The sequence below is a fragment of the Pelophylax lessonae genome (genome assembly GCF_965119305.1).
Source record: "Pelophylax lessonae genome assembly, chromosome: 10".
NCBI lineage: Eukaryota > Metazoa > Chordata > Amphibia > Anura > Ranidae > Pelophylax > Pelophylax lessonae.
In genome coordinates this window covers 47,611,785-47,626,721 of record NC_138777.1, presented here as the reverse complement: position 1 = coordinate 47,626,721, position 14,937 = coordinate 47,611,785, and the positions used below count along the sequence as shown (strand labels likewise).

Genomic DNA, 14,937 nt, shown 5'->3' with positions numbered 1-14,937 from the left:
GTTTCCAATACCATCTCTACACCGATGATACTCAAATCTATCTGTCTACTCCTCACCTCACTCCTTCAGTCTCCTCTCGCATTGCTAACTTACTTACTGACATATCAACATGGATGTCGCACCACTTCCTCAACCTAAATCTCTCTAAAACTGAGCTGGTAATTTCCCCCCCGCCCGTGCCCCCCTCCATGACTTTTCCATCAAAACTAGTTATGCAACCATCAATCCCTCCCCTCATGCCAGGGTACTAGGTGTAATCCTAGACTCTGACCCGTCCTTTCAGCCCCAAATCCAATCAATGTCAAAACTTGTAGACTTCACCTCCGCAACATCTCAAAAATTCACCCCTTTTTAACAACTGAAACCACCAAGCTACTCATTCACTCCCTTGTTATTTCTCGCCTCGACTACTGCAACTCCCTTCTCTTAGGCCTACCACTTCATAGGCTATCCCCTCTGTAGTCCATCATGAATGCTGCTGCCAGGCTTATCCACCTTACCAACCGCTCAGTGTCTGCCTCCCCTCTCTGCCAATCCCTACACTGCCTCCCGATTGCCCAGCGAATTAAATTCAAAATACTAACCATAACATACAAAGCCATTCACAACTCTGCCCCGAGCTACATCACCAATCTTGTCTCCAAATATCACCCAAACCGTCCTCTCCGCTCCTCTCAAGACCTCCTACTCTCAAGCTCCCTTGTCTCCCCCTCTCATGCTTGTCTCCAGGATTAATCCAGGGCCTCTCCCATCCTCTGGAACGTTCTACCTCAACCTGTATGGCTATCTCCTATTCTAGCTGTTTTCAGGCGATCCCTGAAAACTCATCTCTTCAGGGAAGCCTATCACACCGCCAACTAATCTTCCATCAGCTCATTCCCCACTGTTATAACCTCTTGTACCACCTGTCCCACCCTGTTAGATTGTAAGCTTTTCTGAGCAGGGCCCTCTTAATCCTCTTGTATTTTATTGTATTGTATCTGTATTGTAAAGCGCTGCGTAAACTGCTGGCGCTATAGAAATCCTGAATAATAATAATAATACCCAAATACAGGTCTCGTTATAGCCATGTGAATGTTTATGTGATCTCTATTCACTTTCTGCTTTTCTCTTCAGTGATGCCTCAAATCAAATGTATAAAAGTATTTGGGCTGTGGGGGTGGTGGTGGTGGTGCTGGTGGGGGGGGGGGGGGTGATCATATTCTAATTGTTATACAGTAAGCCTTAAAGGGTAACTCCACTTTTGTAGAAAAAAATATAGCAAATAAAAAAATATAGCCCATACAATTGCTGCACACATTATGTTGTAATTTAATATTATTAAAAAATTACTTTTCCTTTTCAGTGCTGTAATTTTCTGTAAAAATCAATCTAATATGGCAGCCTGGAGGCTTTCTGTAGACAACTGGTGTACAGAACGCCCCCAGATATGTCATTTTCTGCTTGTGTGATTGGCTGAGTGTTTTTCCCAGAAGCCTACACTCAGTTAAAAGTCAGATTTAAGCACCCCCTGCAATAGAAATGTAGTGTGTCTTTTTAGCCATGTCCCTCCTTGTTCTCATTTGTGATCTCATTCGATTTCAGTTTGAAAATGATGTCGGCCTCCAGCTCCTGTATGTACATGTCTTACCTATCCTCTTGCATTTCAAATCAGCACAGTTGCCTAAATATACCCAGCACATGGCTTTTATTTTCTGCCATTGTTCTCAATCAGTATCTCAGGATTGTACTAACTAGCATGCCTGTGTCATTCCCTTCACTCGTCTTCCCATACTGACGCTCATTGTATTCCCTGACATCACTCATCGCTGTGTTATCTGCACAGCATTACAATAGATGATCAAATTTAAAACAGCGCTAGCAAATCTTAACCAATAAAAATATTAATAGAAAAAAAAAAATATATATATATATATATGAAAAAGTTGGTTTAGAAATATTAAAATATTAAAAAGCATATAAATAGTACAAAGTGATCAGCACTTGAGCACTTTTGGGATTTTATTCACATATTAAAAGGACTTATCACTTTGTACTATTTATATGCTTTTTAATATTTTAATATTTCTAAACCAACTTGTTCATGGGGGACCTGAAAAGGAATTCTTAAATAACTACAATCAAAAACATTTAGTGAGATTTTAAAGTTAACTTGTCACAAGAGAAATACATGGACTACCCCTTCCGATCTCTCTGAAAATGCTAATTAGGATTAACATGTATTAGGATCAGGAAGGTCAGGGAAAAGTCATAAATCCTCATGTATGTGCTTGCTATTAGACATAGAGATTAACAATCAGTACATTTTTGAACAAGACTCCTGACCCCCCTCCCCCCCTCCCCCAAATAAAATGTACGTTTTTGGTAAAAATGGCTTGTGCCTAAAAATTGCCAATGATTCATGTACATTTTTGGCAGCAAAATACCTGAGCCCAACACAACTTTGAAGCCAAAAACTATGGTACCTCCTAATTTTTTAACAACTGTAGCTGACAGTGTGTTTGAGCTTTAGAACTTTCATTAATACGTGGAAAGGTTAGAAGCTCTGTCATGTTTTTATTGCTGTCTGTGTTCTTATTGGGAAGATCATGGATATATTCCCATCACATTTCTTCTTGGGTAAAGCCTAAAATATAGGTTTTACCCATTAAATGACCAGCTGGTTAACCAGTAATCAACGTACAAGAAAACATATGTCACCAGCCCACCATAGATCCTGATGGAGCGTCTTCACTCAGTACAGCAATAAAGATTTTGCCAACAAATTTGAAGCACTAATGAAGGCTATAGCACAGACATGGGTGAGTGCAGCCTAAAGATCAATGAGTTTAATTTGCGAGTCTCTCTGTGCCGAATTCACACAATGTCTGTACATACAGCCACAAACATTCACTGTATGGAACAACCCAGTCACATTTAGTCTCTGGTCATACCTGAAAGGGAATAACAATGTTCACTGTCTCGCCAACCCTCTTCACAAGTCTCTGTCTCAGATAACGAGGCAGCCAGATCTTTGGCTTTTCTGTAGGGAAGCAAACAAAGTTAAAAAGGGTTTCCAGCAAAAACTTTTTTAGAGTGAGTTTACAACCTTTGACAGGTTTTAACTGCTGTCTCAGCGAGGGATATTTTTAATTTACTTCCTGTTTTTCTACACCCATCATATGGACAGCAATTGAGGGGAATCTACTCAAGGACACTGAAAAAAAAACATCAGGATCTCATTTGCCTGCTGTAAGCAGGGATGACACTGTTCCCTCTTTAGAACGATTTGTCCAATCCTTTTAAGGGTGTTTGTCTCAGCTTGGACCCTCCTTTGGAGTCCGACCCCGGGTCCACCCTATACCTTCAGCTCCCGGTTGGAACCATCCCTATGGATTTCGTTCCATAACATTGGGATCCTGCTTCCTACACATTTAGATTATTTTATCGACATTACTTTTCATCTATGATCTTGCTAACATTGATATTTAATCATATCTAGACTGTCTCCTGAAGAAGTGGGCGTTGGCCCATGAAACGCGTAGAGAGATTGAAAACTTTACATCTTCATGAATTGTGCAATTTTTCATTTTAAATAATCATGATCACTACGTTTGTGCCTACATGTGCAATATGTGAATATTGATGACATGACTATGAGTTATATCAATGGTACATATTTTTTGTTAGTCTGTTTTAATATGTTGTAAATACATTTCATGCTTTTGTATATACACTGTTGAATTTTTCTCATGCACCACTCATAAAAGTCTCATGGACTAAGTTCTATTTGGTTGTTTGGAAAGAAAAAAAAGACAGATGTTTTACGCCTCTGCCTTTTCTTGTTAAAAATACTTTTATTGCGGTCTTTGTCCCCATTAAACAAATTCCCCTCACTTCCCGTCAAGCATCGTCAGGTGACGACACAAGGGAGCGGGGCCTCTGGGTGACGTCTTCGGGTGGCAATGCCCCAGGGCTATATAAGAAGCAGCAAAGAGCGGAGCCGGCATAATCACGGGAGACATTGTCGAGAAGGACCAGATTTGCAGCAGAGAAGACCAGAGGGAGAAGATTGGAGGAAGAAGACCAGAGGGAGAAGATCAGAAGAAGAAGACCAGAGGGAGAAGATCAGAGGAAGACGAGCAGAGGGAGAAGATCAGATGCAGAAGATCGGAAGGAGAAGACCGGAGGGAGGAGATTGGAGGTAGAAGATCGGTGGAAGATTTCTCAAGGACTTCTCAAAACCGTCCTTTCTCATTAATTACACTACACTGCCTTTTTTGGGGTGAATTGGTAGGGGTACAGTGTACCCCATACCCATTCACATGGGGGGGGGGCAGGATCTGGGGGGCCTCCTTGTTACAGGGGGCATCCAGATTCTGATAAGCCCCCTGCTCGCAGACCCCCACAGACACTGGCCAGGGTTGTCAGGAAGAGGCCCTTGTCCCCATCAACATGGGGACAAGGTGCTTTGGGGTGGCAGGGGCAGCACCCTCCCTGCCCCAAAGCTCGCTCGTGCCCTCCCCTTTCCTGACCTGCTGGGCTGCGTGCTTGGATAAGGGTCTGGTATGGATTTTGGGGGGCCACGCCGTTTTTCTTTACATTTTGGCATGGAGTTCCCCCTCAAGATTCTCAGAGCACAATTCGCACCACAAGTCGGATCATCATGATCCGACTTGGATGCGACTTCTATTCAAATCAATGGGCTTAAAGCCATATCAAAAACGGCTCATAGGCAACCATTGATTTTGAATAGAGGCAGAAAAATGCTGCTAAAAGCTAGCTAGCAAGTGGATGGTTGCCCAAGGGTAGGGGTCTAGCAGGGATCCGATGCGCTCTTTCCACCGCAAAGATAGGCGTGACATTTTGCTTGCATTTGAAGCACTTCATTTTTCCATGCTTATACCTGCAATTTTTCAACCTTTTAAGTAAGTCTATATCATTAAATGTGTTAAAGCTCAGTTCTGTCAATATTGCCCGACTAGGTTTAGACAGAATACTATCTACTTACTTCAGCTGTGTAATCATAGCATACTGACTTTCTTCATACAGCTAAAAAAGACGTCTTTAGATGCTCTGGATAGCACAGCTCCTACCAGCATATGGTTTGTACACAGCTGAGGGAAACAGATGCTATCCTCTAAAGCTTGTAAATGGATGGCGTCCAGAGAGTTGGGTTTAAAGCAATTTCCAAAGTCCTTCTTCAGAAAACAATGTGATTGTCTCCTCTAGCAAGATGGCCACCTTCACGAGGTGCAGAACAAAGCATGGCAAGTCAGTAATAGGGAAATCCAACTGCAGGGAGACTACAAGAAATACTGGAGACTAGTCATTTGTCCTTTAAGCCCCGTACACACGTACCGATGGTCGGCTTACAAATGTTCCTCTTTTCTCCCCGGGATGTCGGTGTCTGCTGAAAAGTGCAAAGACAGCACAAGGACAGCACAAGAATTTTGTCCGCCGACTGCGATGACTGTGATGTCATGTAATGGTTAACTTTCCCTGTGTTTTCTATTTTCTGAGCATGCCCAGTCTTGCAAATCTGCGGTCTGTCGGCCGAATTGTGTACTGACAGGCGAACAATCGTCCGTTCTGGTGTCGGCATACAAATATTTTCATGTTTGCACGAAAGACTTTTGTCCGCGGATTGTGCGCAGACATCTGTCGGAGGCACCATACTAACACGCGTACAATCGGCAGATCCTTCGTCCACCGACGTTTGTATGCCGACGATCGGTACGTGTGTACGGGCCTTTACTTGCCCCCTAAACCAGTGGTGAAGTATTTTACAAAAGAGCCCATGTGCAGGATCTTTTTTGGGCCCCCCATTTAGCTACTGCCCAGGTACACTTTTTTTACTGTGAAAAAAAGCTAAAGAGAATGAGAGGTATACACTTCTGGGCTGTCAGATTTCACTTTATTTTGATGACAAGACTAACCAAGAATTCTGATTGGGGGCTGTGTAAAAAAATAACTTGTGCTCATTTACTTTTTCTACAATTTCATTAAATGGACCCAGTACATCTGTTGCCTGACCCAACCACTTTTTCTTGGCAGGAGGTGACAATCCTCATACCAGACAGCAATAAAACCTGACACCCCTCCTTACACTATCTAAAACTGAAAAAAGGATTGGCTAGGCTCCTTCTTTATCTTCCATCATGTGTCATTTTAGTGAACTTACGCATGATCTCCCGGATGGTTACAGGCTCCTTCATGGTGCATGGCTCGCTGGGTCCTGCCAGGTTGATGGCCTTGACCCTGAAAGTAAGTCTCTCCCCGGTGGGCAGGTCTCTTATTAGACTTGAGGTCCTTTCAGTCAGGCCTTTAAGAGCTGGTACCCATTCTGAAGCTGTAGAAGACAACAAAGACACAGTGAGAACAGAGATAACCAAGAGATCGAGAGGAAAGGAGATAAAGATGCCAAGCCATCAATAGACAAATGTCTGGGGATGGTGTAAGCTTCCACTTTTCAGGACAATACATGGAGAGGTCAAAAAGTGTTTCCAACAAATTATATTATCCAGAAATAAGTGGGCTTTCTTAAACAAGGCTCCCCAGAAGTTGCTAGAGGTTCCTTTAACATATTCTGACATTCCACTGACCCTAGCAATTTTTTAGCCATCTGTACGAGAAGCATTTTAACCACCAATGTAAGGAACATTCTTCCCACTAACCACCAATCTAAGGACATTCTTCCTACTGACCAGCAATCTAAGAATAATTCTTTCCACTGACCACCAATATAAACAGGATTCTTCACATTGACCACCAATGTAAGGAGCATTCTTCCCATTGACCACCAATGTAAGGAGAATTCTTCCCACTAGCCACCAATCCAAGGGGCATTCTTCTCAATGATCCTCCATTGTAAGATGTTTTTTTTTTTCCCACTTACCCCAAATGAAAGAATGAAAGGAGCATTCTTACCACTGACCCCAATATAAGAGGCATTCTTCCCAATGATCCCCCAATGTACGGAGCATTCTTCCCAATGAACACCGATGTAAGAGGCTTTCTTCCCACTGACCACCAATATAAGGAGCATTATTTCCAAAAGCCACCATGCTAATGTACCATGAGCTGTAGCTATAGTAGTTATTGGCAGTGGTCTCTGAAACTAGAAAGTATTTTAAGGGTTCCTCCATGTTAAAAAAATTAAGAATGGCCAGTCTACAGATTTACCAGCATCCTTAATTTTGAGTTTTTTTTCCTGGTTAAAGCCGAACACCAGCCTTTCCTCTAGTCTTGCACAGTTGTACAGGCTCCTCTCCTGTACTGAAAATGCTTACTCTGATTTGTATACCTGTTTAGCATAAGTAACAGATGATTGCTATGACAGCCAAGCAACTAGCAATTTTTTTTATCAGAACGCAGTGGCAGTTTGTGCTTGTATTTCTCTCGCTTTTAGTTTTAAAAGTACTGATAGCTCCTGGCTTGGGCTGACTCATAAATTCTGCTTTAAAGATAAATTTCAGGTATGACTTTTTTTTTTACATATTTGCATTGGTCCAGCTTGGAGCAACGTAACTATTTACTGTATATACCATACCTGTGGGATCCCTCCAGAAGCTAGAAATCATTGAAATAGACACCACTAATCCAATGATCGCCACTAGCTTCCGGGTCCTATGCCAAGTGACTGAACTACTGCCACTTTCTCACAGGCAGTACTGAAAGAATGCTTTGCATGTGCTAAATGAATGCAAAGCTTTTTCTGATTGGACAAAATAAACAGCCCCACTCCGCCTTGCCACCATGTCCAATCAGGGAACACTTTGCATACATTGACGAAATGCAAAGTGAGCTCTAAATGGTGCCCATGCAGAGCGGCCGATCTCTTGTGTTCACAATGTGGCAGGGTAGCTGCTCAGTAGGGGACTTGGAAGCAAGTGGCGATCACTGGAGTGGCGGTGTCTTCTGCAACAATTCCCAGTTTCTTAAGGGAACCTACTGGTATGGTATTTACAAAATTACATTGGTCCAAGCTGGAACAATGTAACTATGTAAAAATATCCATACCTGGAATTCTTCATTTAAGGAAGCCTGCCACAAAAGTAATTTTTAGTCTGGTAATATTGTCCTTTTTTTAAATTCGAATTGCATGGCTGCTTTTACTTCATTTCTTCTAAAACATTGACAAGTATAGAGCTCAGGAAATGACCTATTTTATCCAACTATCCTTGTTCTAGGCCTGGGACTCTGAAGTGCCAATGCTAAAAACAGCCAGGCAACCAGTATATTTAGAAGGAGTAAATCCCATTTACCCATAAATATCCAACACACTCAGTCAGAGTTTATTTTCAGCTCACTGATTGGCTGATGTATTATTGCTGCTGCTTCTTTTTATAAACCAGCCCCATTATGCAGTATATATAACATACATACTTCTACTATAAATATAGGCTTATGTGGTTAAGCAATGCAAATGGTAATTGATGGCGCACACAGTGCTGTTGACCACTGCATACAGATTCAAGTTAACCACTTAAGCCCCGGAGGATTTGGCTGCTAAAGGACCAGGGGTTTTTTTGCGATTTTTTACTGCGTGACTTTAACGGACAATTGCGCGGTCGTGCGACGCTGTACCTAAACGAATTTGACGTCCTTTTTTTCCCACAAACAGAGCTTTCTTTTGGTGGTATTTGATCACCTGTGCGATTTTTTGATCACGCGCTATAAACAAAAAAAGAGCGTAAATTTTGCAAAAATAACAATATTTTTCACATTTTTTTATATGAAATTCCCCCAAAAAAAAAGTAAAAATCAAAATTTTTTAACATTTTTCGGCCAATTTGTTTTATGCTACCTATGTTTGGTAAAAAAAATCGCAAAAAGCGTATTTTGATTGGTTTGCGCAAAAGTTATCGCGTTTACTAACAAAGAGAAAGATTTTTGTCATTTTTGGTGTTTTTTTTTTTAACGCGTAATGGCGGCGATCTGCGATTTTTTTTTCGGTACTGCGACATTGCGGCGGACAGATCGGACCCTTGACTGACATTTTTGACACTTTTGGGGTTACCAGTGACATTACTGCAGTAATCAGTGCTATACATATGCACTGTTACTGCAAAAATGACACTGGCAGGGAAGGGGTTAACTTTATTGGACAGGGAGGGGTTAAGTGTGTCCTAGGGGCGTGCTTTCTACTGTGTAGGGACATTGCTATTGGTGTAAAAGCAAAGATCAACCGTTCTACATAGTAGAACGGTCAGATCTTTACTTTTACACAGGGAGAACTGACAGGCAGCTTGTTTACACAAGCTGCTCTGTCTTTCTCCCTTCACAGGAGCGATCGCAGTGTGACTGGCGGACATCGAGTAACATCGAGTAACGAATAACGAAGTCGTACGATTATCTGAACGTGTGTACGAGGCATAAGGCTTTGAAAATGAAAGATAGAAACTAATGGGTTTTCATACATGGCAACTTCAGATTCTGGCTGCTCCGGTCTTAGTAAATTCCCCTAATACACTCTGCACTTTGCTAAGTGCAGTTGCACTCTGCAAGAGCAGTTGCTCCAGAGCTTAGTAAATGAGCATGAGCTCTGCTGACTTTCATCATCCAATCATGTGCAAGCAAAAATGCTGTTTTTTTTTTCCTTGCATTTGGCTTAGGGCTCATTCACTCCAGCCCATTGGGCAATTTGCCTTATCCTATTGCTTCAGTTCACGCCAACATGTTGCTTTGGTGTGCGCTGAAAGCTGAAAGTTGTTCCAATTCATTGCAGCATGTGTGTATGATGCACCCAGCACACTTTAATGCGTTCCCACTGGTGTGAATGAGCCCTCACTATGCCCTCCATGTTCTTTGCATTTTATAGCTGCACAAAGCTGAAAGAGTGCCAGCACTGCAGAGCGTACTGTATAAAAATACCCGACAACTGGCTTGATCGGAGCTGGCACATTAATGCATGTGTTGGCAAATTGCTTTGGGCTTATCGGCACAGTGGAGTGGGTAATGTTTATAAATAAAACCTACGCGTCCGCCAAGAACGCACACACTCCTACATTTCTTCATACATTTGGCGAGCGCTTGGTGCTTTATCCCAACGCCTGCAGCCAGGATATCAGATATCGGGTTCTCTGAGTCATTTTATTTTATTACAGATGGTAGAAGAGGATAGGTGCCCCCCCTCCAGTAAAGTGTACTCTAAGTCCTCCCAGTGGCTTTTTGGGCACGCGGGCACAATCTGCGTGCTTCACCAGGCTTGAAGGACCAAGGACGGATGCTAGGACTTTGGTAAAAGCCCAGCAAACATCTTGCCCACATTTTTTTAAATTATTATCAGTTGGGTGGTGGCCAGCAGTAAATAGATGACGAGGGGCTTAGGTAGCACCTTATTAATTATTACAGGAATAGTGAGCCTGGATTATATTAGTGTTCATCATTGGCATCCATCCTGGGTCCCAGGGGATTACAATAAGACTGGAATGCTCAGGATGGCAGGGACCCAGTTCTGAAGAGGCATGGAGGAACTGCAAAGGATGAGTTTTTAATCTGATCTCTAGTGTCAGGAACAGTCTGGGATGATCCTGTGCCTTCATAAGGAGCATTTAATGTGCTAATGATAACAGACACTAAATCCATCACTGTCTATTTTCCAGATCTTTGTCCTGTCATTTAGAGATCAGCCACCATGAAAACATTAGTTCCAACCAGACCTAGAATAAATGTATCTAAAGACACTTTTTTTGCATTTTGGTAGAGTGGTGGGTTAGAACCTCTGCCAGGTCTTTATTGTTGTTTATTCTCCCACCCCCAAACAATGGGGACACCTCTTCCTGTGACAATTGTCCAAGGGGTGTATTTATCTGGAGTTGGAGAGCTATTTGTCATGTAAAACTGCATGCAGATTTGTTCTGCGCAAATGGGGACCAAAATATATGTTACTAGACCATTTTATTTCCAGATCAAATGGTATTCCTCATACAGAATAGAGTAAATAAAGAACATACTGCATTGTGCTAGATGGGTCTAATGATGAGAGCTGAACGTCATCGCTCCCAGGAATCTATGCCCCTGCACCGGCCCCGACGTCAGTTCCGGTGCAGGCGCCGTCATACCTTGCTAAACAGCTTCTAGGCATGCCCAGAAGCTGTGCAGGGATGACACTGCGGCACCGGAAGTGACAGCGGGGCCAGTGCAGTGCATCGTGGGACCGAAGAAGACGGAAGAGGATGCAGAAGAGGATCGCGCTGGCTTCAAGCTGCCCACACCTGAGATGGCAGCGCTGGACAATACATTTTCAAGGTAAGTATTTCTTCTAAAAGGTAAGTGCAACCCGGGACAGATCAGAGGCTAGCCATTGTGGAATGCACTAGCCCTGACTGTCCCGGGGGTATTTTTATTAAAAAAAACTTTCCCAGGGTGGAACTCCGCTTTAACTCCACTTTTGTTGAGAAAATGGATGTACATTGCAAGGATTTTAACAAACTTTGTTGCAGATTCCTACCTTTTGTTATTCTGAAGAAACTACTGTTAGTTCCTCTGTGCCCCTGTGATATGCAAAAAGAAACAAGGGTGCCAGGTCACCATAGGAAGTAATAATATCAATGTTTTATTGCTGAACACTTACATAAAAAGAGGGAAAGATCAATGCGATGGCAGGCAATGTCAAGGGCATGGAATCCTCAAAAGTTGGTGGACTGGAGGGTAACGTGGGACCCGGGATGCCAGCACCGACTGTGCTGCCGAGGACCAGAAGCGGAGAACGGTGTGACACAGGAGGCAGTCTCTGCTTTTGGTCCTCCGCAGCACAGTCGGTGCTGGCATCCCGGGTCCCACGTTACCCTCCAGTCCACCAACTTTTGGGGATTCCATGCCCTTGACATTGCCTGCCATCACATTGATCTTTCCCTCTTTTTATGTAAGTGTTCAGCAATAAAACATTGATTTCATTACTTCCTATGGTGACCTGGCACCCTTGTTTCTTTTTGCATATCACAGGGGCACAGAGGAACTAACAGTAGTTTCTTCAGAATAACAAAAGGTAGGAATCTGCAACAAAGTTTGTTAAAATCCTTGCAATGTACATCAATTTTCTCAACAAAAGTGGAGCACTTTTCTCTGAAGCACTGATCTGTGTTCAAGATCAGTGCTTCAGAGAGAAATCAAAACTCCTGGTCTGAAAACGTATTAAAAGTCAGAAGGCTTACCATAATGAGCAGGTAAATAACCTGTCCTCCCACATTGGTAGTCAGTGCGTAGAATATCCCCTTACATTGGCTGTCATTGGGAAGATTGCTGTTTACACTGGTGGTCAGTGAGAAGAATAATCCTTATATTGGTGGTCAGTAGGAGGAAGGAAAGTCCCTTTACATTGGTGATCAGTAGGAAGAATGTCTTCTTACATTGGTGGTCAGTGTAAAGAATCTCCTCTTACATTGGTGTATAGTTCATATTCCTATCGCACACCTTCCTGGTTTGTAGGCTCGTGTGTACTGGGTGCTGAAGCGATCACCAGTTGGCAACTGGATCAGTTACAAGTAGATACATATTCGCCAGCACACCAAGGATCTTGCAAAAGCAGTCCAAAAAACTTTATTCCAGATAAGATCACATCAGAAAAATATAGTGCAACGTTTCGGAGCCGAACAGGACCCCTTCGTGCGGCTCCGAAACGTTGCACTATATTTTTCTGATGTGATCTTATCTGGAATAAAGTTTTTTGAACTGTTTTTGCAAGATCCTTGGTGTGCTGGCGAATATGTATCTACTCTTACATTGGTGGCCAGTAGTAGGAATGCCACTCACAGCGGTGGTCAGTGGAAAGAATATCCCACTTAAAGACAGCTAAAAAGATCATTGGTGTCATGCTGATAGCTTTGCCAAGTGGTGTTGGAACCATGCAGGAACCATAAAATGGGAGATCAATCAGTTACAACTCAAGGAACCTTTATATTCTAGAGCCCTGGGGCCCAACCTGCGGCTGAGGACCTCAGCAGTCTGTAGTGAGAACATTGATTAGGGTAATAGCATAGATCTCTACTAGCCCCATGTAACATGTTCCCACTTCGTTATTGTCTTCTGCAGCAAATACCCAGCCAAAAATGTAGCATGTTTACACTCTCTTACCATCATTTCCTCTATTAGGTCTGCAGTTTTTCATAGTCCACTTAGGTATTACATATTTTGTACATAATGTGTGGCCCCTTGGTGATGTCAGGGGATGCATTTGAGGCCCCCTTTAGCTCAGTTGACAACTACTGCTTCAGAGGAGCCATAGGGCTAGTTGGAACCCTGGTTGAGAATTGCTACTTTAAAGTGCATCTTATAGTTTTGGATACAGTACAGATTCATTAAAACTGTTTTTTGATCCTATTGGGGATATTTCCTTTTACTTCCTGTTCTGTATACAATACAAAATCACCCCAATGTTTAGACTGTAAAAGGTGTTCACATTGGAAGATTTCTCATCATTTTCGGTTCCCTCCAGTGACAATCACCCAGTTTTGTATTTCCCATCACTTTTTGTCCCATGACAATGGTCACCATGAAAAAAAAAGGAAGGAGACCTTCCCGGAGGGGACACAGACAGAATAAAAAAAAACTTCACAGTGGTTTCAAACCTTCCTATAGTATATCCAATATTAAAAAAAATGTGGGTGTCACTGTGCTTTAATACTGAAGTCTAGGGCTGTCTCGTGGCGTTAGAATTATTCCACTATTAACGTTATGTAGATGAGATCATATCTTTCCCACTTGACAAATAATTACACAAAGCAAATGTAATTGAATGGAGGAAAGGAGGCAGTCATGGTATATAGTATGTCACTAGGGGCAGTTCCAGGGACAAACGTTTCCTGTAACATATGTGTAAACCCTGAGAGTGTCCAGACTAGACAGTTCATTCCTCAGATTCTTAGAACATTGAGGACTGACGGGAGTGTAACACTTACAACCCTCCTTGCAGTATTCCACGATGTAGCCATCCAGACCTCCTGCACCAATCCTCTCTGGAGGTCTCCACTTCAGTGTGATGCTGGTGTCACTGACATCGTCCACTGTCAGCTGAGTGGGCTCACTGGTAGGAGCTAAAAGGAATCAAAGGAAGTAATGTGAGTTTTTTTATGATATCATTGGTTTCACAAAACAGCACTGACAGCTATCTGTGTCTGTCTTTACTGTATCATTTTGGTCTTAAGTATCCCCTGCCACCTGCGCTCTAACAATCACCCCCACTCCATAGGTTTTTTCTCTGCTGCTTCTGTCCTCTGCCACCTCTGCTCCAACAATCAGCACCTCTGCTTCTACTGTCCCCCTTGCTCTAACAAAAAAATTGCCACTCCACAGGTGTCCCCTCTGCTGCCTCTGTCCCATGCCACATCTACTGTAATGTTCACTCTGCTCCACAAGTGTTTCCCTCTGCTGCCCCTGCCCTCTGCCATCTCCACTCTAACAAACACCACCACTCCACAAGTGTCTCCCTCTGCTGCCCCTGCACTCCGCCACCTCCACTCTAACAAACACCACCACTTCACAAGTGTCTCCCTCTGCTGCCCCTGCCCTCTGCCACCTCCACTCTAACAAACACCACCACTCCACAAGTGTCTCCCTCTGCTGCCCCTGCCCTCTGCCACCTCCACTCTAACAAACACCACCACTCCACAAGTGTCTCCTTCTGCTGCCCCTGCCCTCTGCCACCTCCACTCTAACAAACACCACCACTTCACAAGTGTCTCCATCTGCTGCCCCTGCCCTCTGCCATCTCCACTCTAACAAACACCACCACTTCACAAGTGTCTCCATCTGCTGCTCCTGCCCTCTGCCACCTCCACTCTAACAAACACCACCACTTCACAAGTGTCTCCATCTGCTGCCCCTGTACTCCGCCACCTCCACTCTAACAAACACCACCACTCCACAAGTGTCTCCCTCTGCTGCCCCTGCCCTCTGCCACCTCCACTCTAACAAACACCATCACTCCACAAGTGTCTCCCTCTGCTGCCCCTGCAC

At 43.3% G+C, this 14,937-nt stretch overlaps 1 protein-coding gene across 1 annotated transcript in view; it reads right to left on the bottom strand.

The window, feature by feature from the left end:
* MYBPC3 (myosin binding protein C3) overlaps nt 1-14,937 on the bottom strand; it is a 201,763-nt gene that overhangs the window by 16,580 nt on the left and 170,246 nt on the right. The window contains exons 22-24 of the mRNA XM_082271091.1: nt 13,881-14,015; nt 6,164-6,331; nt 2,934-3,022 (exon numbers count right to left, since the gene is read on the bottom strand). Of these exons, the coding sequence (XP_082127217.1) occupies nt 2,934-3,022; nt 6,164-6,331; nt 13,881-14,015 (392 nt within the window). The remainder of the gene's footprint in view (nt 1-2,933; nt 3,023-6,163; nt 6,332-13,880; nt 14,016-14,937) is intronic.